Source organism: Arvicanthis niloticus, chromosome 22, assembly GCF_011762505.2.
Source record: "Arvicanthis niloticus isolate mArvNil1 chromosome 22, mArvNil1.pat.X, whole genome shotgun sequence".
Lineage (NCBI taxonomy): Eukaryota > Metazoa > Chordata > Mammalia > Rodentia > Muridae > Arvicanthis > Arvicanthis niloticus.
In genome coordinates this window covers 1089902-1112988 of record NC_133429.1, presented here as the reverse complement: position 1 = coordinate 1112988, position 23087 = coordinate 1089902, and the positions used below count along the sequence as shown (strand labels likewise).

The window sequence follows — 23087 nt, the reverse complement described above, 5'->3', positions numbered from 1 at the left end:
GTCCCTTTGTGTGGGCTTAGGCCGGAGCCCAGAGCAGGGGTCCGCGGCCACTGAGAGCTGGGCCTGGGCCCAGGCTGTCCACAGAGGTGTCTAGTTGGTTCTCAGGAAGGTCATGGTTTTAGACTCATGCTGTGGGGCACTGGGAAGATGGTCCAACTCTGTGACATCTGGGGGCTCCAGCCCTCCCCTCCCACAGACCTAGTGGACCCTGGGGTAAGGAGACCCAGCTCTTCACTCTGGGTAAGGGGGTTGGGTCCTTTCTTATCTTGAGACTTGGTCTCATGTTGGCCAGACTGGCCTCAAGTTACCCATGAAGCCAAAGATGATCTTGACGGCCTGGAGGCGGAAGCCCTTCCCCCAGAGTCTAGGCAGTCTGCCCCACAGCAGGAGGGGCCACATGCCGGGCCTGGGCTTGTGTCACAGCCTGTGCAAAGGTCCTGGGGCTGGTGACAGCTCCCCCTTTCTGATCCAAGTCGAGTGCTTCACGGACGCACAGAAAGGAGGAACCATGGAGCCAACGCTTAAGCTTATTTAATTTTTATACATTTTTTTCTTCCATTTTTTGACTTTTATTGAATCTTTTATGGACCCCCTCACTGTTTGTTTTTGTTTGTTTGCATAGGGAGAAACGGAACAGAGGCAGTCAGTGGTGCTCAGGCGGGTCCACAAAACAAAACAAAAGCCAGAAATCAAGATGAGTTTGTAATCTATGGTTATGAGTGGAGCACGCAGTGAGCAGGGGTGTGCAGCTAGAATGGCCTGGGGTGCCCTCTGCTCCCATCCAGACGCCCTCCCGTGTGCTCTGGGAGGAGGAGGCAGAGGCCGACGTCGCAGACCACACAAATGCAGTCAGGGAAAGCTGAGGGTCAGAGCAGAGGTCGACCCGGAGTAAAACACAAAGTGGCTGAATGGGGGAAACTCAAAATAAACCCAAAAGATTTCTGCAGGGAAACACCCAGCAAACAAGGGCAGGCCAGGGGGAAGAGCAACAGGAAACAGCCCCCTCTCACTCCCTGAACCTGTGAGTGCCTTGCACGCCTGTCTAGTCCCTCAAACCCAATGCTTGTCAGGCGCTGCAGGGCAAGTCGGGGTGCTTACACTGAACCCTCAGACCTGAGTGGGCACAGATGACTACATCAGATCTGAGGTTGGATGTGACATTTTGGGGGTATCCAGCAGGGTACCCCAAGCTAGGGTAGTGAGGCTGGGGGAGGGGACAGTGGTGGCTTGGGGGTGCATGCCTTCCTCCCGCCCAGCGCACCTGCTGTTTCCTGTCCCATGTCGTAGGGAGCAGGGATAGGGACTGAGGGGGGCAGGGGGAGGACCCCTAAACTGCACCATCAGATAGACGTGTGAGGCACTGATCGGGAAATGACTGTTTGGTATCATGGCTACAAGATCTGGAGACTCTCTGCCAGTCCTCTCTCCTGGGCCCTGCAGTGGGCGACAGTCCCCAGCTACTGCTCTGGGACACTTAGCACTGGACAGATGACAGAGGGAGAAGACAGATATTAACAAGTAGGATATGAGGTTTGGGCAGGGAAGTCAGGAGTGGTGGTGCACGCCTGTCGTCAGAGCAACTGAGAAATGAGGCAGGAGGATGGCCACGAGTTGGAGGCCAGCCTGGGGAGACCTTCCTGTCTCTAAGATATCAAAACAAAACCATCAATGGGGAAGTTAAGTGGCTGGATCTTGAACCCAGTACCCCGGAGGAGCAAGGGCCACTCGGAGGTCTCAGGGACAAACTGAACCAAGAGGAAGCTACTGAGGTCAGCGCTACAGGGGTTAACTGCAAACTAAATGCATGTGTATGTACAAACGCTGCAGGCCCAAGGCCAGCTTGCAGGTGGCTCGCAGGTGCACTGTCCCAAAGGGCAGGACATTTGCTGGTGGCCTAGGGGCGGCTTGCCTGCCGGCACTGTAGTGCGGCCTGGCCGCCCTGGAGGTACGGGGCAGGGGCAGGGCAGACGGTCGCCATTCCCCTGTCATTCCCACCACCCTGGGTATTCCTGATTATCACGATTTCAGGGCTCAGGACCTCAGACATCTGGTCCACCAGGGAAACAGTCAGAGGTTACACCCCAAAGCAGCAGCTGTGGGGGCTTCACCAGGGCGCGACGCCGGGTTTGGGGCTGGGTAAGGGATGGTGGCCTGAGGAGAGGATGTTTGAAAAATGTTGTTTCATACATAGGAAAAGAAAAACGAAAATCTCCTGCCGTGCTTAACTCATCCACCTGAGGACCAGTGTGGAGTCCCTGGGTGGGAACTGGAGATTTTCTGAGAAACTGGGGTGGGGAGGGGGGGGCGCTGAGTGGCCTCTTCCAGCCTGCCGCCAGGCATGCTTTGTCCACTGTCCCCACCCTCACCTGCCTTCATGATGGTCCCTGCGAGATGGTGCAGGGACCGTCCCTCCTGGCCCAGGGGTGGACACCGGCTGGGGAAGTCAGCCAGGCCTACAAATGACCCCCAGGCGGAGGTGGGCGGGGCAGGGTCCCACCCACCCTGGTCCCCCCATCATGCTGAGCCTGCCATGGCCTCTGCCAGCACCCAACACTCAGGGCTGAGAAGGGCGACAGGAGGACTGGTGGGTGGGGCCGGGCAGAAAGAGGCCAGGGGATGGCTTGGAGCCCGGACTCCCGTGTGCCCCGCTAAGCCCCTGGCAACTACCTTAGCTTTGGTGAACTTTAAGAGCAGATTTAACAGAAGACAGAAAAACAGAACCACAAAAACCCAAAGGCAACTACAAACAATAAAACCGAAAAAGAAAAACTGAAATCACGGACTTGGTACGGGCCGCTGCGTCCCCTCCACTGCCGGGACTCCCCACAGCTGAGCTCGACCCAGAGACCCAGACAGACGGACAGACGGACGGATATTGCATATATTCAGGTTTGTGGGTTGGCTGGAAGACAGAGGAGGGGCGTTGGGGAGGGATGGCCCCAGGCTGGCCCTGGGGCGGAGGGTTGGGGGGCTCAGGGAATGAGCACCAGGGCGACTCCAGTCCCCACCACGGGGTGAGGCGGGGCCGGGGTGGGCGGGGATCACAAGCCATGACCAATTGTGACTTCCTTAATAGTGTTGTTTTTCTTTTTTGTTTCTATGTTTTAGTTCCCCCTCCCCACTTTCTTGAGGCAGGGTCTCACTCTGTAGCACAGGCTTGACCTGGAACTCAGGGCAATCCTCCTGCCTCAGCCTCCCAGGGGCTAGGATCACAGGCGCGCGCCACCACGCCCAGCATTCTTTCTTATATAAAAAGTCTCGCTTTCATTTGATTTTTCTTTTCTTTACAAATAGAAATACCACCCTTTTGGATTTTATTTTTTATTTCATGTAATCGCTTGTCTGTTTGTAACTATGCGTGCAGGGCATGCGTCTGTGTGCGCAGATATTATTTAAAAGTTAATACTTGTCCTCGGGAGAGCAAGGCACATGTTGTGGTAAAAAGTTCGTGCAAATTTGGAATAATGGATTTTTTTTTTTTTTTTGGTAAGGATATATATATATATATACACACATATATATATATTGTGTATCCTTTTTTTTTTTTCCTTTTTTAGTAGAGGCGGTGAGGGAAGTGGGCGGGTAGGCGGACCTGTCATGCACACAGCAGCCCGGCGGCGGGGAAGGGGGCTCTTGGGTGTCGCGGGGCCTTAAGCACCATGCAGTTAGGTAAATAGTTGGTTTTGTCCTGACCCCTGGGGGACCCGGCTGGCTGGCTTGGGGGGGGGATCAGAGGGGACTTGCCAGGTCTACCCTGCAGACGGCCCATCCCACACCCACTGGCCTGAACTCCGTCTGGACAGTGGCCTCTGTGATGTCCCCAATGGTCCCCCTACTGGAGGGTCCCTGAGGACAGACAGACAGATGGTGGGGGTTTGAGGCCTCGAAGTCTGGGGAAGTCTGGGGAACTTTGTATTTAAGAAGTATCCCAGGGAGGACGGCAGGTAGGTGGGGCCTGATGGAGTGGGGGGCCGCAGGAAGGGGACATGACAGCGCCAAGATGGGTGGTTGGGGAGGAGGGGCCTTTGTAGGTTTAGTGACCTTAAAAGCCCAACATCCCCTCCCATGGCTGGCCATCCAAGATAGGGACTGAGTGGGTGTGTATGGGGCTGCAGAGCTGGGGTTGGGGCATGGCTCTTGCACCCCGTCTTAGTGTTTTTAGGCCAGTGAAGTACGCATAGCAGATGGGGGACCCCAGCCATCCGTCCATTCTGTCACCCCATCACTCCCAGAGCCCTCCCACCTGGGGTCCGATTGCACTTCCACCAGCCTTCTTGGTCCCTGTGCTGGGCCCCACATCATCAGGAGGGTCAAAGTGCAAAGGGGGTATCCCCCTGCAGTGGGGTACCCCAGGGTGTGTCTCCAGGAAGTAAGGCACTGGCAGAAGTGTAGGGGGACGACGCATAGCCCCAGCCTGGGTTTCGGGACACCCAGCTCTACCCCCCTGGGGTCCCATCTCTCTAGCTTGGAGGGCGCGCGGTGATGAGGAGCAGGGTACACAGAGCCGAGGGTGGGGATGCCCAGGCCACTCGGTGTCCCCGATGGACGAGGTGGACGGCGGGTGGGTGGAGGGGCTAGGCACTTAGATCGCGGCACCTCCCGCCTCCAGGAACCTCGGCGTGGGAGGCCCGGTTCCCTCACCTCTGTTTCTCAAAGTGCTGATACTTTCCATGTGCGAGGGGAGGCCGGAGGGTCGGGAGCTGCGTGGCCTCTCATGCCGGGGTGGGGTGGGGACAAATTGCATAGAGAGATGTGTCCTTCCAAACGAGGTCCGCAAGGACAGGGGCCAGAGGGCCGAGATGGAGGCTGGACGCAGGACCCCCCCTGGGGTCCCAAAGTACCTGTATGTTATGTCTGTCCCCAGCAGGGCCAGCACTGGGCGGCTCCCACGCGCCTCTTCTGCCCACTGTGTGGTATGTCCACCTCCAGCCTCCTGTCTTTGGCAAACACTGTCGGTGGGGGCGGCCGGAGGTCCCCGAGGCTGGCGCTGGTGGCTGGCAGCAGAGATCTGGGGAGAGGTGGCCTGGCTGGGTGGCCCACCCCGTCCATCCCGCCCATCTGTTGGTGCTGGGCGCAGGTACCAGGCCAGGCTTGCCTGGTCTGTGGGTGATGGCAGGGTCCTCAGGGCGCAAAAGGGCTGCAGGCAGCCGTCCATCAGCAGCAGGTGCCACAGAGACCCAAAGCTCCCGTCTGTTGTCATCTTGGTTGGGAAGGGTTTATTTTGTCCTGTTTGTCTTTTGTCCTGTTCTCCTCCTGTCTTTTCCATCGAGTTGGGAGTCGGCAGGGGGCTTCTTAGTCTGTCTAATTTTCCACCAAAAACGCAGGCTGGGACTGTCACCCTGGGACTCCACCAGCGATGAAGGAGGCGTAGGAAGGCAGCCTCAGCTACCCCAGGTACCAGGACTTCATGGTCCACAGAGATTGGGAGGGAGAGAGAGAAACTGGGTGTCAGGAGAGCAGCCGTTGCTTCCCCTCCCCGACGGCACGTGGGTTCCTGGATCCCAGACCCTGACTCCAGGTGTGACACTGATCTGTGTTCTCCCACCTCTGTACAAGGCTGCCCGGCAAAACCACAGACATGCCCCTTCCCTGTTGGTGTTGTCTGTCCTGGGTGGCACATCCAGCAGGATGTCACAGACATGTGAACACATCCCATGTGACGTCAGGGACATACTGAGTCTGTGGGTGGCAGAGGCCCTCTCTGCTAGCTTGACTCAGGCCCTGAGTCTGAGAAAGCACGTGTGTGGGTGGCTCTGATCATGGTTCAGTGTTATACCAGGCTAGCCTAGAACTCGCTGTGCAGCCTTGAGCCTTTCATCCGCCTGCTCCAGTTTCTCTAGTACAAGGTGGTAACCGCACCACCACACTGGCCTTGTCTTCTCAACAATCCTGCCCTGCCCCAGCTAGGAAGTTCCTGGCTGGCCTCAGAGAGTGGACGAGAGCAGCTTGGACATGTCCCCGTCGGGTTCCTCTCTAAGACTCCTGGGGTGTCAGTGGAGCACTGTCCTGGGAGTCCTGTCTAGCCTGGTGCCTGAGAGTGCAGCAGGGGTGGGGGTGGGGCTCCTTGCAAAGGAGGCGGGGCCTGCAGTGCTTCTCCCGGCCCCGCCCTCGGCCAAGTTCAAGCTCCTGCATCCCTTACCTCATGTCTGGTTTCCGTTGGCAACCAGACAGGGTGGGGTATGACCCTGCCTTGAGCTGGACCATGGCGCTGTCATCCTAGGCAGCGAGAGGGGCCGGAACCTTAGACCCCCGGGGGTATTTGTGTGCTCGGTTATGAGGGGCCTGGGCGGGGGGAGTATGATCGGTGTGCAGATGGGGGGGAGGGCAAATGGGGGAACCCGGCTGCAGGGAGGCCAAGCCAGGAATAACAATGTAGCCAGCCAGAAAGTGCTGACTGCGCGGAATGAGCAGAGGCCCGGAGCCGAAGTGGGGGCTGGGGGAGGGGAGCGCCCGCACTGCAGCCTCCTGGTTTCCCTGGTGGGGGTGCACATCTTGTCCACTCCACAGTCCCTCCTCAGTCAGGAAGTCCCGTCCATTCTCCCTCCCCCTAAAACCTTCTGTGGCTCCCTGGACGGCCCAGGGAGGAGGCCCGCGTTCTCAGGCCAGCCTACCCTTGCCTATCCCACGTCGCCCGGTCTGTGAGGACCAGGCCTGGTCACTGGGTCAATGGCAGATGGCCTGACCTCAGAAAACCTGACCCAGAGGAGGCCTAGGGAGGGCGGGGGCGGGGGTGGGGGGGGAAGGGCAGGCGAGGAAGGCATGAGGCCCGGCTTGTGAGGGGCTGGCCAAGCTACTACAGGGATGGGGGCTGGGCTCTGGAGGCTGCCAGGGGCGATGGCTGACGCCTGAGGAACAGACAGCCAGGCCTCTGGCCTCAGTCACAGCCAAGGCTTCTTGAGCCACTTATAGGAACCTGGACAGCTACAGAGGGTCCCAAGGCAACCTCTGATCAATGTGAGGACAGAGGTGACCACCGCTGTGCAACCACAGGCAACTTGCCTTCCCTCTCTGAGCCTCTTCTCCAACACTAGCTTCCTACTTTACCTGCTCTGCACTCTGCCTCCCAATCATTCTGGCTTCCTGCTCTGCCTCTTTGGAGAAGAGGGTGGGGAGCACAGAGAAGCCCTGGCCTGCGGTGTACTGTGTGACTCTGGGCTGGCTGCCTCACCTCTCTGAGCCCCAGTTCCCCAACTAAACAAAAGCCCCCATGCTGTGTGCTTTTGTAGGGTAGGGGCCACAGAGCAGCAGATGGGGTGAAGACCTCACACCCAGGGGGGCTCAAGGCCCGGGTTGGGAGCGAGAGGCTGGCTTCCTGTGAGTCCCTGCCAGGGCTGTGGCCAGCAGGCCTGCTGTCCCTGACCCCCCAGGCCGGCCCCTCTGCCCCACCCCCCAACCCCCAGCCGGCCTCTCGGCCCCTACCTGTCCTGCAAGAGGATCCCTCGGTCCTAATCCCACAAAGGGACTGTTTGCAGGGGACGTGCCGGGCGGAGAGCAGGCTGTGGGGAGGAGAGAGACCAGAGCCCGTTAGCACCAGAGCACGGGGCCCAGAGAGGGTGTCTGCTGCCTGGGAGTCACACAGCCTTGCCTTCATACCTAGCTGCAGTGGCTTTGGGGGTGCAGCCCTCATCACCCCCCAGGGGCAAATCTGGCCACCCCAAGAGCCTGGGTCCTGGGTGACCTGGGGATCCTGGCTCGGGTCCCTAGGTGGTGAGGTAGGTGGTACTAGGCTTGGGCTGAGGCAACGAATAAAATATTAATAATCAAAGGCCAGCTGTGAATAATTCAGGGTGTTCCAGCTGCGGCCAGGCTGGCGGCATCCCACACATGGCGCCATCAATAATTAAGGGAGTTTTATTTATTGATTTCCCTCGTAGAGAGTGTGGGGCGACGGAGTATCTGCACCAATTCTGTTATCATCCAGCTGACTTTTGATGTTTTTTTTTTTTTTCCTGAGGCAGAGTCTCTCTCTGTAGCCCAGGCCAGACTTGAACTTGCAGCTATCCTCCTGTCTCAGCCCCCTGAGTGGTGAGACGACAATCCTGTGCCTCTATGCTCCATTCTCTACAGATCTCAATCTTAGCCATCAGATCTTGGGGCTGAAAAACCTCGGTACCAGGGAGGAAAGGGCCAGGCTGTTCTTGCACCACCGGGGGCAGGAAAGGGGGGAGCAGCTCGTGTGGGGTCAGAAAGGGGAGAGTGGATCTCAAGAAAGGCACAAGGTGGGAGAAGGGACAGGACTTTGCAAAGCTCCTGTTGTATACGAAATGGGCTCCACCCCTGACCACGCCCCCAGCCCTTCACTGGAGTCCAGGCGAGGCTCCACCCTGACCACGCCCCCAGCCCATTAGTGGGGGGGATCCTAGGTGGGACTCCACGACTGCCCACGCCCCGGCCCCCCTCACTGAGTGATGGTAGACAGATGTAGGTAACTGTTAACTGAGCCGCGGAGAGGAGAGTTCCTGGGATTAGGCAGGACAGGAACTGTGTGGAAAGGCAACATTAGCACCCATGGCTGGGTGGGGCCTGATGACTTCTGTTTCTGGGAACTTCAGGGTCTTTGGAGGCTGCAGATCCCAAGGTTGGTCACTTGTGGTTCGGGATATGCAGGGTGTGTGTGTCTGGCTGTGGGGAGGGGAACCATGGGGAGTGGGCTCGCTTGAAATCTCATCCTATCACTTCACTCCATTACGGCTCTGCGTCCCTTCCACATTGCGACACGGCACACCAAACAGTTATTTCCCCCAAATTCTCCTCAAGGGCCAGGTCCAGTGCCCCAGTCCCGCTTGCCTTCTGACACTTGATTGTGGATTTCACCGTGCAGCCCAGGCTGGCCTTGAACCTGCTGCAACGCTCCTGCCTCAGCCTCCCAAATGCTTTACATCTTAGACATATCTTCTGTTTGGCGCAAACCGCCACCAGAGCTATGGAGGCGCCAGGCTGCTCCAGGTGACTGAGGCTGCCCCACTCCGCCCTGGCAAGAGCTGGCACTCACCGGTCCGGGCTGCTGGGTGGCCGGGTCGCAGGCCAGGGACACCAGATCCTTGAGCGGGTCCTGGGGGTTGAGATGTGGCGGGTACCGGATGGCCGTGTGGGGGAAGTAGGTGGAGGCAGTCTGCGGCAGGATGGGTGTGGCGGGGAAGTGCAGGGCGGAGGATGGGTGGGGACTCCGAGCAATGCCTGTGGACAGACGGTCCCCAAACTCTCATGATGCCCAGTCTGGGTGGAACTTCGGGCTATCCTCCTACCTCAGCTAAAGGTATGCCACAGTGGTCCCGGCAAGCAGACAGCGGGCGGGTGAGTGTGGCTCTGTGGCCACCGGCCCTTTTCACAAAGAACCAGGCAGTAAGCCTTGAAAAGGGCCTGGGTGTGGTGTGCAGAGCACTCCCCAGCACTCCAGGCTGTGGCAGGAGGATTGCTGTGAGTTCCAGGCCAGTCTGGGCTACAAAGTGAGGCGTTGCCTGGTTACAACTAAATGTCCAAGTTTTTAAAAATGTAATTTAAATGTATTTTAACTGACGCGTGACTGCATTTCTTCCTCTCCCCCTTCAGTCCCAACAATTACCCTCATTGAAACACAACCATGGGCTGGAGAGATGGCTCAGCGGTTAAGAACACTGACTGCTCTTCCAGAGGTCATGAGTTCAAATCCCAGCAACCACATGGTGGCTCACAACCATCGGCAATGGGGTCTGATACCCTCTTCTGGTGTGTGTCTGAAGACAGCTATAGTGTAATTGTATAAATAAAAATAAATAATATTAAAAAACCACAACCATGTGACCCTCTATTCTGAAGGTGATAGCAAAAAAGTAGAATAAATCCAGCTATATTATGTGTGTATTAATTTTACATAAATACTTTAATCAATATCTACAGTTTTATGTTGTGACATATGCAGAGTTTATGTGTCACCTGGATCGTTTTTGCTTCTGATACACAAGTGAGTATATTAGAACAAAGTTAAATGTGAATTTAGAGAAGTCCACATCCAAAATGTTCAATTTTATAATCTCCGCTATTTTCACAACATTATGTCCCACCCCCTTCCAGGCCGCCCATGAATTCACTTCCTGCCACAGAGCACACACTGTGAAATACAACCCACGAGCCTCCACTGTGGAATGTGAGAGCCTTGCTCCTGTTCACAGCTGAGTAACACTCCAGTGTTATCAGAACATCACTGAGTTCTCTCTCCACAGTGGTCACCCCGCCCCTCCCCCGTCCCAGGGTGGATGGTCACGTGATCCTGTCTCTACCCTGGCATGCATACAGTTGGAGGTAATGAACTAGCTGCTTGAGGTCAGGTGCTAATCACACTTTATATGTCACTCCACAGCTGACACTTGGTGCTCCCCACAGGCCCATCACCCAGGGCCGGCCATCTCCACCACACCACAGTAGCTTTTTGCTGGCTTCAGCAGTAGAACCAATGCTCAGAAACCTGCAGCACTTTGGTGGCTGTGCTGGTAGCCATCACGCCTCCCACAGGTGATACTCACCACTGTGTACCGCGATGACAGGCCTGTGGTGCTGTGTGAAACTGGAGAGCCGGGGGGAGTCCTGGGGGGACGGGCTGTTGAACGGAGATTTGTCCATCTCTGTCTTCTTCACTGGGGATGAGATGCCTGTGGGGAGGGGACCCAAGTCTCCATCTCTGAGGGGCGGCAAGTGATGTCACACGCACACCCAAGCCCAAGGCTGTACTGGGAATGTTGTGGGGGACACTCAGAAAGTCCTCCAGTGGCTCAGGAGAGCACATGGAGAATACACCGCCACAAACAGGAGAGAGGCCCTGACCTGTCTTCAAGGTGGGATCCCTTCTGTTCTCAGAGACTATTCTCTCGCCTTCTGGGGACACTGATACTAGGGTGGACAACAGTCCCTACCTCACTGGCTCAGACTAGTGTCCAACTCATTGCAATCCTCCTGCCCCAGCTGCCCAAGTGCTGGGGTACCAACTGCAGTCTGCACCTGCTGTCCCTGCCCTCATGTCAGCAAACACACATCACAGGCTGTGAGGGAACAGACAGCCATGGACACCTACCTCCCTTGGGGGTGACACGGGAAGTGGACTACAAGGGATGAGGTCACACTCTCTGGGAGCAGCACCCAGTGTGGCCGCAGAACCCACTGTGGCTGTCAGTCCTCCTGACCTCATCAGTCAGACTTCTTACCCAGGGTCCCCTGGGGCAGCATCAGCTCGTGTGAGAGACAGCCCTTCCTGTCTAGACTGTCCCCATTACAGGCTCATTAGGGCCACTAAGCAGATTAGGGCAGCCTGTCTGTGCCTAGCCTTTGGCGCCAGGCGAGGTCCCCAGAGGCCCAACGTGCCCTGCCCCCACCGGCCAGGCCTCAGTTTCCCCCACCCACATCCTAGCCTGTGGAGAACTCTGGGCTCTCCTGTCCCTGCCCTGGTCACTGACTAGGACCAGAGACTTTGCTTTCCTGGCAGGGGGGTCTCACAGCTCCTAGGGGCAGAGCTAGGGTTTGCGGGTGACTAGACCCCTCCCCACCTGCGACTCCACCCCTTCCCACCAGTGATGCTTCAAGAAGGGTCATTGGGGTGTTGCAAATGGGGAAACGGAGGCTTCAGCGTCTGGCGTGACCAAGAGGCTGCCAGGCTGGGCTCGATGACGCCCGTAGGCTGCGATCTCGGGGTACACAGATGCGGGCCTGAAATGCCCAGGATTCAGGGGGGCATCCGGAACCAAGTGCTGTGGGGACGCCTAGTTTCCGGACTTGGCTACAGGACAAGGCCCTGTGACCCGGGTCTGCTTCTTATTTATGGTACCTGCAGTGTTCAGGCTGGAATATCTAGTTCACAGTAAGGTAACATACGGCTGGACTACAACTCCCAGGAGGCCTTGCAACATTAGCCCAGCTCCTGCCCGGTGCGCGGGTCCTAACTGCACCTCTGGTCCTACCTCCTTCCATGTCTTCCGTCCAGTTGCGGCTGCTACTCGTGGGCGAGTTAGGCGACGTGTAGTAGTCGCCGCCGGGGCTCGTGTCCACGTCCTCCTCCATCGAGCCCGACTTGTGCCGCTTGCTCCTGGAGGGGGTGAGGATAACAGCCGGTTACCACGGAGACGGTGGAGGAGCTGGCTAACTCTTCCCATTTGTAGGGAGAGTTATGGAGTCAACACAGGACGGCATCCTATCAATTACCCTTTGCCAAACACCGGGGCAGAAGCGAGAGAGCACCCAGTGTCTTTGCGGGGTGTCATCACGTGATTCGCTCTCTGTCCTTCAGACCTCCAGAGAATTTGTTGGACTCAGTGGCGTACCAGGGCTCGGGAAAAGGCGCTAAGACTATGGAGTTTTGATGGATAGTTTACCGGCCCACTTGTAAAGTAAAAACAGGTATTGCAGACAGAACAAAGGGTCAGCTAAAGTGAGAAGAGGAGGGGACCGTGGGGAAGCTAAGACTCAGATGCACCCAGCGGGGTAACCTTGGCACCTACCCACTGGAGGAGGTGCTGGGTAGAGTCCTTCTCATGCCGGCGCTGGCCGGGTTCAGGTCGTATGCCAGGTGGCCCTGCAGCTCTCCCAGGGAGAAGTTGGGTCCTGTTCCGGTCACCACAGGTGCTGGAGAAGGAGATGGATCCCATGAGGGGGAGGGCGCGGTCCTGTGGCCCCAAGTGACCAACCCAACTTGGGAAATGGAGGGGCCGAGGGCGGGGACACTCACTCCGAGACACCTGGATCAGCTCAGTGACACTGAACACGCCTGATGTGACGAAGCTCTCCTGGAAGTCTGTGGTGTCTGGAAAGAGTGCGGGGTCAGAGGTCAGTAGGCCAAGATGGCTGCCTCCTTTCTCAGTGGTGCCCCTGCAGCCAGGGTGACGCCCCACGAGGAGCCTGCACCCCCTTACCCTATCTGAGCCCCGATGGTCACGTGGTATCCACTGCTGAGCTCATGCTCGGCTGTCACGTGGATGATCATGTCCCCACGCTAGCAACAAGTGTTTTACCGGCCGGGTTGTTGGGCTCTGCGCCCTTTGCTGTGGTGGGGACGTGGTGTGAGTGCCACATGGCAGGAAGTAGCCGTCATAGAGAATTACAAGCCACGAACAGCATGGCCGACTTGGGGGATGGTCTGTGTGGTCTATGTCTCTTTTGGATATAGACTTGGTATGAAGGAAGATTCTGGAACTACGTAGTGCGCTTCACTGTGGGTGGGCGTGGGTGCAGGCTGGACCCAACCACAGCGAGACGCCAGGGCTAGGACTGTACAAGGCCTAGGGATGCAAATGCAGTCCCCGGGGCTGAGTCGGCAGCAGGGCGCACACATGGCTGAGCAGCAATGGGACCAGCCCCCAGGGGGCAGCACAGTCCACATGCGCGGAGTACCGCCCTTGTGGCTGGGGTGGCCCTGCTGTGCCCAGTGGAAGTGTCCCGCCTGTTTCCTGCTGACCCAAATGGTGGCGGAAGGGGGGGAATTTCCTGTTTGTACAGCGCCCACCAGGCCCAAGTCCAGAGGCAAGGGAGTCCTGAGCACTGGGATCCTCCCTTGGGGCCCCACCTTCTTCCACCATCTGGTTGAAAGGGAGGAGGCAGGAAGACGCCCGGGAGGACCCAGGGTCATGGCCGGGGTCACGAGCCTCCTGGCACAGCCCGGCTGCAGGGCTCAGGCCTGTGCCTCTCCCTTCCAAGCCCAGTAAATGGCTTCATGTGCTTCTCTGCTCTCCCCTCCCCCGAAAACCTCTGTTTGCAACAAAGGCCCATGATGTAAGCAAACCACTGTCCAATCACCAGGGAGATCTGAGCCAAGGGCCCCCTCCCCCGCCCCCCCAAAGGAAACAGGACCCCTCCGACCCCTCTCTAGGAGATTCTAGGCAGAGCTCCACCTTGACCACGCCCCCAACCCCTCACTGGGGAGGCTAGGCCGGGCTCCGTTTCTGACCACGCCTCCTAGCTGGGAAATTCTAGGCGGGGCTTAATGCTGATCACACCCCTAGCCCTCTCCTGGGGGGCATTTTAGGCAGAGGTCCATTACTGGAGACGCCCCTGTCCCCTACTGGGGGATTCTAGGCGGGGCTCCACCCTGGCCATGCCCCTCCCCACCCACTACTTAGATACTCCCACTCTTTAGTTCAGGCTACCCTTTAAGTCACAATCCTCCTGCCTCAGCTCTAGCTGACTCACCCAGTGTGATGGGCTTGCTGTCCTCCTGGTCTGAGCCCACTCCTGTCCGGGGGCTGCTGCTCTGCTCTGCATCTGCCAAGAGAAGGGACAATTGGTGACACTGCAGGGATCTCTGATCCTAGTTCTGCTGTGTGGACTTCAGTAAGTGACCTCTCTGGGCATCAGCTGTCTGCCTATATTACAGATGGGGGGACTGTGGACCATAGGTCCTGGAGGCCTCTGGTCCCCTTTCCTCCCTGACCCCTACCCCATGCTTCTATCGTGAGGAAGGGCCTCATGTAGTCCAGGTTGGCTCCAAACCCCCTTTGTACTAGGATGTTCTGACTCTCCTGCGTGCACTCCCCACCTCCAGTGCTGGGCTGCCACATAGGTGCTGGGGCTTCCTAAGGGGCCTAAGGGGCTTCCAGGCTCAGTGTCAAGGTCACCTTGGCTCCTCCGGCACTTGCCCTTCACTTTATATAAAAATAATTCCCTCCCTGGCAGACACTATGATCTGCTGTGGTGTGTATGTGTGTGGGGGAGTGAGGAGGGGGAGGAGGAGGGGTACAGTCTGACCCTGGGCTGCAGTCTCCCCTAGAAGGGGCACAAAGGATTAGCAGGACCTCCTGGCTGGAGACTTCTGGGAAGGTCCTAGCTCCTGTGCTCCTGTATGTAGCCTCAGATACAGATACGGGGGTGGCAGTTGGGGGATGTTGACTAAAAACTCACTGATCCTAAATCAGCGTAGTAAGTGGGCCCAGAGGTCAGGGATTCATTCACAGAATCTCCTCAAATTCTGAAAGTGAATCATGGCTGCATGCATGCTGGGAAAGTACTATACACCCTGCCCCTCCTCCCAGGCAGGACTCCGCCCCTGACCACTCCCCAGGAAGCCTAGGTGGCTCTGGCTGGCAGGTGTGGTTTTGTGCCTTGCTGCTGCTTCCTCACTTTCCCAGTCCACTTTGCTCATGCCCGTGACAGCCCGTGGTGTCACCTCCCCGGGGGCTTCCCAGTCTGTTCATACAGAGTGTGGGCATGCGGCTACTACCATGTCCTTCCCCAGTGGCTGGGACACAGGAGACCTGGGTTGGTGAGGGGACATGAGAGTGGCCAGCAGTGAGGGACATCTGGCGATGCCAGAGCAGCTTACTTCCACAGCTGTGACTCGACTGTCACTTTTCAAGGCCTCTGGGGCCGTCATGTGACACTGATGGACCTGGCCAAGGCAGATACAGTAGGAATGGTCATGTGACCATGCACCCCATTTCTGCGTTGGTCTCTAAAGGTCTAAAAATGGGGGCTCAGATCTGCATTCAAGATGCATTGAGGAGGGGTAAGACGCTGTGTGGAGCACTAACTTTCTGGGACTAGGAAGGCCACCGCCGAGGTTCTTCTACAGTACCCTGCAGTCAGCAGTCAGCTGCATCCTCCCTGCAGCCTGACTGCGCCTGCCGGCTGCCGGAGCACAAGCTTCATCCTGTCCAGGGCGCTTGGAAATCCCCATCCTTCTCCCACGCACATCTGGTTCAGTTCCAACCTGCTAGGGACCCTGATCCACTGACCCACCCTGCCCCCGTGTCTCTGCCGGTCTGCCATAAGAATGCGCGTTTGTTCCTTCCGAACACATCTGATGCCTGCTGTATACACACAGGCCTTGTCCCAGGCTCCTACATCCAAATGCCAGTTGAGACTACAGGGTTCTAATCGTAAATTTCTTCCCAGCAAATCTGCAGGGGACACGAACTGGAGGTGGACTTTCCTGATGATGTCACAGGCGGATAGTGACACGAACGGCCACCCTCCACCCACCCACAGAAGTGCTGTGTGACTTCAGGAAGAGCACTTGACAGTGCTTAAAACGCCCGCCAATCCACTGTTGAATAAATCAAAGTGGTGCCCAAACAGATGGACACAGCAGACACTCGGGGAGCCCTGGGAATGTGGAGGTGGGGCAGAACTCTCCATCTGGCTGGTGCTTTCCAGCTACAGCAGGCCTGGGCCAGAGCCAACTCGTTTTCCTGGCCAAGTCCTCCCAGGGGTCCTCCTGGCACAGACAACCCCACCCAACCGCCCTGTGCCCTGGCTGATGGCTGAGCCTGGGGACCCTGAGGAGACATCTAGGCCTGGTCACTCCGTGCATGTGGCAGCGAGGCAAGGGCTGGTGGACAGGCCACATGGCCGGTGACATCACTAACTGGGCAGCCATTTCCTCCCCTTCCAGATGCTGCCGTGGCCTGGGCGGCCATTTTGTGGCTGGGGAGGGCCAGCTGGTACAGGCAGGGACACAGTGCCAACCCTTCCCCAAGTGGGGGAGACCAGGAAAGGGATCCCCGTCTAGGGCATGGTGGCCTGCTCACCAGCCACCAAGGATAAACAGAAGGCACCAAGCTGGGGCATGGGGCCAGGTGGCCATGGCCATCCTTGACCTGGCAGTGACACCAAGGCCCTGTCACCCGGGTGGCTCCTGGGCTTTGAGACTGGAGGTTAAAAATACCAGGCGGACCCTGGTCCTTTCCAAAGTCAAATGTGTCACCCGCCAGCGGGAAAAGCTGAAAATAACCCGTGTTTACACTCCGCAGATTCTTGGCTTTCCTGGCCAGTCCCAGGAATCTATCTGTGGCCGCAAGGGGGACAGCCAGGCCAAAGTCCCAGGACATCCAAAGACATGCAGGGGGGTCTCGGGTCCTCCCGCCTCCCAGTCCCTGTCCTTAAGGCCTGTGGGCTTAGCAGCCTGGGCTGGGAGGTGGGGGGACAGGCCCTATGCTGGGTGGCCCCTGGCCAGCTGGGCCATCTTGGAACTAGCTAGACTCAGGATGACCCTCCCTGCGTGTGTCATGGCTTCCCATGGTGGAGGAGGAACACACGATCGCATTCACCCTCTCCCACGGAGGGTACTGAGTGCTCGCTGCTGCATTATGAGTGGACGTGGAACAGGCCTTCTACAAACACTTGCAGGGCAAGGAAACCTGGAGGAACCAACCAGGAGTGACAGGATGGAAAGGGGTGGGACCAGACAAGTCCCACCCACCCTGGTCTCCAGTGTCTGAGGACTCAAGTGAGGCCTGTATGGATGACTACGTTTGCTAAGCCATGACCCTGGCACCCTCACTGGGGGATTATAGGCGGGGCTCCATCCCTTGACCACGCCCCCAAGCCTGGGGTGGGGGGAGCGCTTCAGTCCAGGTCAGTGCAGATGTGCAGTTGAGGGGCTGGCTTACCCTGGGGTTGCATAACCCAGGTGACATCTGTGGAACGGGTGGTGGTTGGGGGGCCACACCTGGGCAATTCTGAATGATTCCTTTTCTGAGTCCCTCTCTGGTTTTCCTTGGGCCTCAGTTTCCCCAGCTGTCAGAGCCGCTGAGATGTTTTATTTAGCTCAGGGGCCAATTAGCCGGAAGGAAGCCCGGGGCTCGGCCCCTCCCCCGTGGTCGGCCAGGTGTGTCCTGGGTTCAAGTGTGAATCCTCCCTTTTCCTCTGGCCTCCTATCAGGTAAGCACGAAGTTGGTACCAGCTGTATTCTGGAACTCTTCTAAAGTACAGATGGGGAAACTGAGGAAGGCCAGGGTCGGCGTCCTCCACAGCAGCCTCTATAGGGCGCCTGTGAGCACCGAGTGGGGCCCTCCCTCCCAGTCCAGGCCCACGCCGTCCTGACCCCTGCCTTGCCCCTCCCTCCTGGCCGGCTTTCCCTCATCACGTCGCTTGAGTGAACCGGGCACGAGGTGGGTTTGGGGAGACAGTGGTGCCCCTTCCCTCTCCTGGAGGTCCGAGGTCACCCACAGGGGTCCTTGCCTTGAGCTACCCCAGGTTGGCCTTTGCCGCGAACCAGGATTTGAACTCAGGTCTTGGTGCTTGCACGAAGTCACCTCCACAGCCTGATCTCAGTAGGTGCTTAATAGTCGCTCGCTGCACAAGGCTTTGTTGGCCTGAGTCCAGCCTCCACCCCTTCGTACGTCACAACCCGCCGCCCCTCCGCAGGCTGACTGGTGAGGCTGTTGCCTCTCAGATTGGGAAACTGAGGCTGGAAGGGAAGTCTGACCTTGTCACTGGAGTGGGTAGACTGGGCCCACGGAGGAGGCCGAGGGGTGCAGTCCCGGGACGCGGCCCCTTTAAGCCCCTCCCCCACGCGGCCGGCGCCTCCTTATGTAATTGGGCCGTTGTCCTTGCATAACCCAGTTACATAAGGAAGCCTGGAACGGGCGGCTCCATCCGGCGGGGACCAGTGCGCGCACTGCAGGCCCCAACACCCCAGCCCGGTCAGCAGCTGCCACAGCTGGGGTTCACCCCTCCCGTTGGCTCCCACCGGGGGACCCCACTGACTCCCACCTGCTTCCCGCCGTTGGCTCCCACCGATGCACGCCCCGCCCCCCCCATCCCGCAATTCCTTGCAACCTCTGCAGCAGCCAGAAAAAGTGACCAGTTTCAGACCTAGCACAGATTCTAGGCCCCGTTCCCATTACTCAGATGGCAAACTGAGTCCAAACTCGCAGCCCGTGGCTGCACAGCGCTGACCACGGAACAGGGAGGACCCTCGGGCACAACGACGGTCCTGCACACACAGCCTCCTGCTGCACCTATCTTAGCGGGGCCTAGTACGTAGTAGGCACTCAATAAATGCAAGCCTTGTGGCCATATATCTAGTGAGCTTTAAGGCCCCAGCTCTGCATTCCAAAGAGGGAGCATTTTAATGTTTCATCTAGTTCTCTGTGAAAAGGGGGCAAGGCTGCTTCCTACAGGGTAAACTGAGGCAAATAGAAAAGGAACCCTCAGACCGCTTCACGCCTGTGCAACCGGATACAGCAGGTGACCTATTACTGCACAGAACCTGGCCCCACTGTGCCCCACTCCGGGAACCCCATGTGTCTGGGGTGGGGTCCATTGAGCCTCTGGGTTTCTGTCCTGAGGCTGGCCCTTTAAGGCTGTCTGAGGCTTGGGTCTGTCCCAGAGTGACCCCAGGGGAGGGTGTGGCCGGGAACAAGGGGCCCATTCAGTTCTGGGTGGGTGGGGGATGGGGCGGGGCAGGCCCAGGCGGGAGGGCCTGGTGGGGGGTGTTAGGAGACTGACTGACACCTGGAGTCAGACAGGAAGGGGACCCCCCTTCTGACCCCAAGCCCCACACTGACTCTCCCTGCTCAGGCCCACGGGCACAGGGCTTCCCAAACATTGCAGGTCCTGCGGAACTCTGGCCCAACCTCAGCCCTTCGTGTGACATGAATGTGTCATTTGAGGCAGTACAGGAAGGTGACCCCCTGCCTCAGGCCTTCCCTCAGCAGAGGCAGAACAGAACCTGTCCCAGAACCTTCTAGAACCTGGGGCTCCACAGGTTTCTAGCCCCACCATGGACTTCCAGAAAGCTTCTTCCCGGTTCTCCCTCTGCTTAGGAAGCTGAGGCAGGGGGACTGATTTGAGTCCCTATGAAATGAGACCCTGCCTCAAGAACCAAATAGGTTCTGGTTTTTTTTTTTTTTTTTTTTTGTTGTTGTTGGTTTCTCTGTGTAGCCCTGGCTGTCCTGGAACTCACTCTGTAGACCAGGCTGGCCTCGAACTCAGAAATCCGCCTGTCTCTGCCTCCCAAGTGCTGGGATTAAAGGCGTGCGCCACCACCGCCCAGCTTCTGTTTGGTTCTTGAGGCAGGAGGATGAGGAATCTGAGGCATCCTTAGCTAAGTAGCATGTCTGAGTCTAGCCTGGGCTACATAAATAAGACCTGGTCTTGAAACTCAAACAAGGCCAGATGGAAGGGCATTGGCTCGTTCTCTGGGCTTCAGTGCCCCTGACTGGTCAGGAAACCCCATGTCTCCAAGAGTCCTGTCCACCATCCCACAGCAAAGTCCCACCCACTTGTGACTTCAGGCCCACCCAGCGGGAAGGGCAGGGGGGCTGTTGTCTGAGGGAACCAATGTAGATGTCCTGAGCTGCCCCCAGCCAGTCCCAGGCACAGAGCCAGGGCACCAACTGTGGTGCACACAGGTGCAGGGGGATATTGTCCACTGCTGATCCCCAGAATACGGGCGCCCCAGGGTGACCCCGTCTCCCACACTCTGAGCACATGCGTTGCCATAGGAACGAAGGTATTTGACACCTTCCTGCACTTTAGCAGAGGAAATGGTAGAGACCAGAGACGTTCAAGCTTCCCAGGCTACACAGCCTGCAGGGAGGAGGCACAGGCTCGAGCCCTAGCCTCTTACTAGTCCCATTCAAACCCGTCCCCTCCCCACCCACTTGCAGGCCTGGACCCTGGAGAAGCCTAGAGCAAGCGAGCCACTTGCCCAGGACCACAGTGTCACCAAGTGACACCATAGCTGCCCACCTATCCTGCAGCCACTGGAGACCCCACCAGACGTGCATGGCCGTAGAGCCCCTAGATCCCTGAGGGGGAAACAGGCTCGAGGATGCTGAGACAGACAGTGGGCCCTCGATCCCTTCTGGAGACTGCAAGGTCCCAGGATCTGGAAGGAAGTGGGCCAGCCTGGGCTACACAGTGAGTCTGGTGTTTTTGAGACAGGGTCTAATTCTGTAGCCTGAGCTAGTCCTAACATCACAGGAATCTTGTTGCTGCCCTGTGCCAGATTGACAGGTGGGTGGTTGTGCGCTGACTGATTTATTTTTCAGGAGTTTCAATCTGTTATTTAGGGACTCAGCTGAGGGATCGCAGCTCATAGATGAAAGTGAGGCTGGGAAAATGGGGGCGACCCCTCCCCTAAAGATGGAGCAGCGATACTGGGGTGTGGGGTGTGGTCAGGGGTGAAGCCCTTGTCAAGAATCCCCTCAATAAAGGGGCTGAGAGTGGGGGTCGGGGTGGAGCCTCGCCTAGAATCCCCCAGTGAGAAGATGGGGGCGTGGTCAGGGTGGAGCCCCGCCTAGAATCCCTGTGAGGGAGGGGCGAGTCCTTCCTCAAGCCACACCCCTGGGGGGGGAAGGCGCCCCGAGCCCGCCTCCTGCTATCCCAGCACCGACAGGGGCAGCGTGGAGCCCCCTCGCGCCACCCCCACCCCCTCCCGCACTCGCACGCTCGCACTCCAGCTCTAGATCCTGCCATGGCAGCCACCCCGTCCCCGTGGCTGTTGGCGGGAAGCGAGTCCGGCCATGACCAGCACATGGGCACCATCTGGGTTGGCAGCTGCCGGCCTGGGCGGGCCTGGCACCCCTCCCCCTGGCATGGCGCCTGCCCGCGCTTCGGGTTTCGCAGGCTGCCAGCGGGGCGGAGGGGCGGGGGGCAGGGCGGGCTGGCAGCCGCCTCTCCTGTGGCCCAGCGTTCCCAGACTCCTTCCAGAAAGCAGGCCAAGTCGGGGAGCCTGACTCCATTCCTCCCGCCGCCGGCCTCCTCCCCACCAGCTCTCCCGCATCTCCGTGCTCCCTGCAGGCTCCTCCCTGTTCTGTGCTCTGGGCTTCTGTGATCCCAGGACGTTTGCCCTGGCGGACCCTGTCTTTCTCGGGCTCCTCACGACCTCCACTGCTCCCCCTACTTCTTTGTTTGAGACAAGGTCAGCTCTGAACTCAGTATGTAGTGCAGGCTGGCCCTGAACTCCCAAGTGCTGTGATGACAGGCAGTATCAGCGGTTCTGGGGACAGTACCTAGGGCCAGCCCGACCCCTACCACCACCACCACCACCAATTCAAACCATTGTCCCCACTGTTCCAAGTTTCATGTCAGACCCCCAGCACCGATCCTTGTGTCCCCCACTCTGCCACCCCAGTGTTAGCGTTGCAGATGGTGGGGGTGGGGTGGGACCCATGAGGCAGGAGGGGGACAGGAGACCATGCTCTCCACCGAACTGGTAACTGCTGGCTCAGACAGCTGGGTCGGGCCTGCGGACCAGACTGGGGTTCCGGTGTCTCAGTGACCTAGCAGGGAAGCACAGCGGTGGTCAGGTTGACCACTTCAGTTCAGGTGTGTGCTGTGGGGTGTGGGGTTGTGGGGGATGAGGCGTTGTCGGCCTTGGCAAGCTTTAGCTTTCCCTTGACCGTGACATCCCCGGCAGGACAGCTTTCCTCTTTGACCCTCTGTCTCTTCCTCTGTCAAACTGGCTTCTGCACTGCGGCCAGAAGTGTAGCTAAGGCTGGGCTTGGCAGCACAGGCCTGAGATCTCAGTGCCGGCCTTGAGGCAGGAGACCCAAGCTGGGCTATGTAGCAAACGCCCACAACAATGTCTGATGAACAGAGGAAGGGGCTGGGAATTAGGGTTCTGAGATACCATCAGGAGATTTGCTTAGGGCAAAGCATTCTGGGAAAACGGGGCATAATGGGCAAAAGGCTGTGACAGTGATGGTGGCTCTGGCACGCCCTGTGCCCACTGCATCTTGGTCCCCCCTTTTAGGGCCCCCTGGCATCTTCTAGGTACCTGTTTGTGAGCACCCCACCCACAGAAAGAAAACGAGGCACAGAGACAGAGACTGACCTGCCCAGGTCACACAGCCAGCCAGCAGCAGAGCCATGGGATGCCAGACTGGCAGACCTCGGCTCTCCTGACCTTCCAGGGACATGGTGGGTTGAGCAGGGTGACCCTTGGGAAGGTGTCTCAGGAGGCCCCGCAGAGGCTAGGCAGAAGAGGGTTGGAGAGGGGACACAGACTCGGGGAAATTGTGCTGACACAGCAGAAAGTACCTTTGAAATTTTTATCAGCTCAGCTCCAAGGAGGCCGTGGAGAGACCAGGACATGAATGACAATAAGCCAGGGACCCCCAGCTCGCCCCCCTCCTGTCACCTGGCCTGTGACCTCTGACCCACACAGCTCGGAGCTGATGGAGGCGGGGCTGCGCAGACGCCGAGGTCAACAATAGCAGCCAGACTCAAGGTCATAGCTGGGAGAGACCCTGGTTGGCTTGGCTGTGCCATTGTGGCCACCAGTGGACAGAGCTGGAATCTGAGGCACAGAGAAGACGTGATCCAGCTAACCAGGAGCAGCCCGCCTGTCCCACTGTCGTCTCTGCCATGCAGATTGGTTCTCGGGCAGTGACCCACGTGAG

General features: G+C 58.2%; 1 protein-coding gene across 1 annotated transcript; it reads right to left on the bottom strand.

Annotated features, from left to right (window-relative positions):
* Positions 1-515: 515 nt before the first annotated feature.
* Positions 516-22619, bottom strand: Nfic (nuclear factor I C). Its single transcript, XM_076919267.1, has 9 exons — positions 22520-22619; positions 14146-14217; positions 12689-12763; positions 12462-12585; positions 11925-12049; positions 10500-10625; positions 8993-9177; positions 7420-7496; positions 516-5403 (listed from the first exon to the last, which is right to left on the bottom strand). Exons 1-8 carry the CDS (start codon positions 22602-22604, stop codon positions 7446-7448), a joined length of 843 nt encoding a protein of 280 aa, XP_076775382.1. The 5' UTR covers positions 22605-22619; the 3' UTR covers positions 516-5403; positions 7420-7445.
* Between the last annotated feature and the right edge of the window lie 468 nt (positions 22620-23087).

Bases quoted from the DNA above. Each gene is read 5' to 3' on its own strand.
- Nfic (XM_076919267.1), bottom strand. From the start codon at position 22,604: ATGTCCCTGGAAGGTCAGGAGAGCCGAGGTCTGCCAGTCTGGCATCCC. The intron at 14,218-22,519 runs GTCAGTCTCTGT...TTCTCTTGGCAG, and splicing joins TGGCTGTGTGACCTGGGCAG to ATGCAGAGCAGAGCAGCAGC. The intron at 10,626-11,924 runs GTAGGACCAGAG...CCCTCCCCACAG, and splicing joins GACGGAAGACATGGAAGGAG to GCATCTCATCCCCAGTGAAG.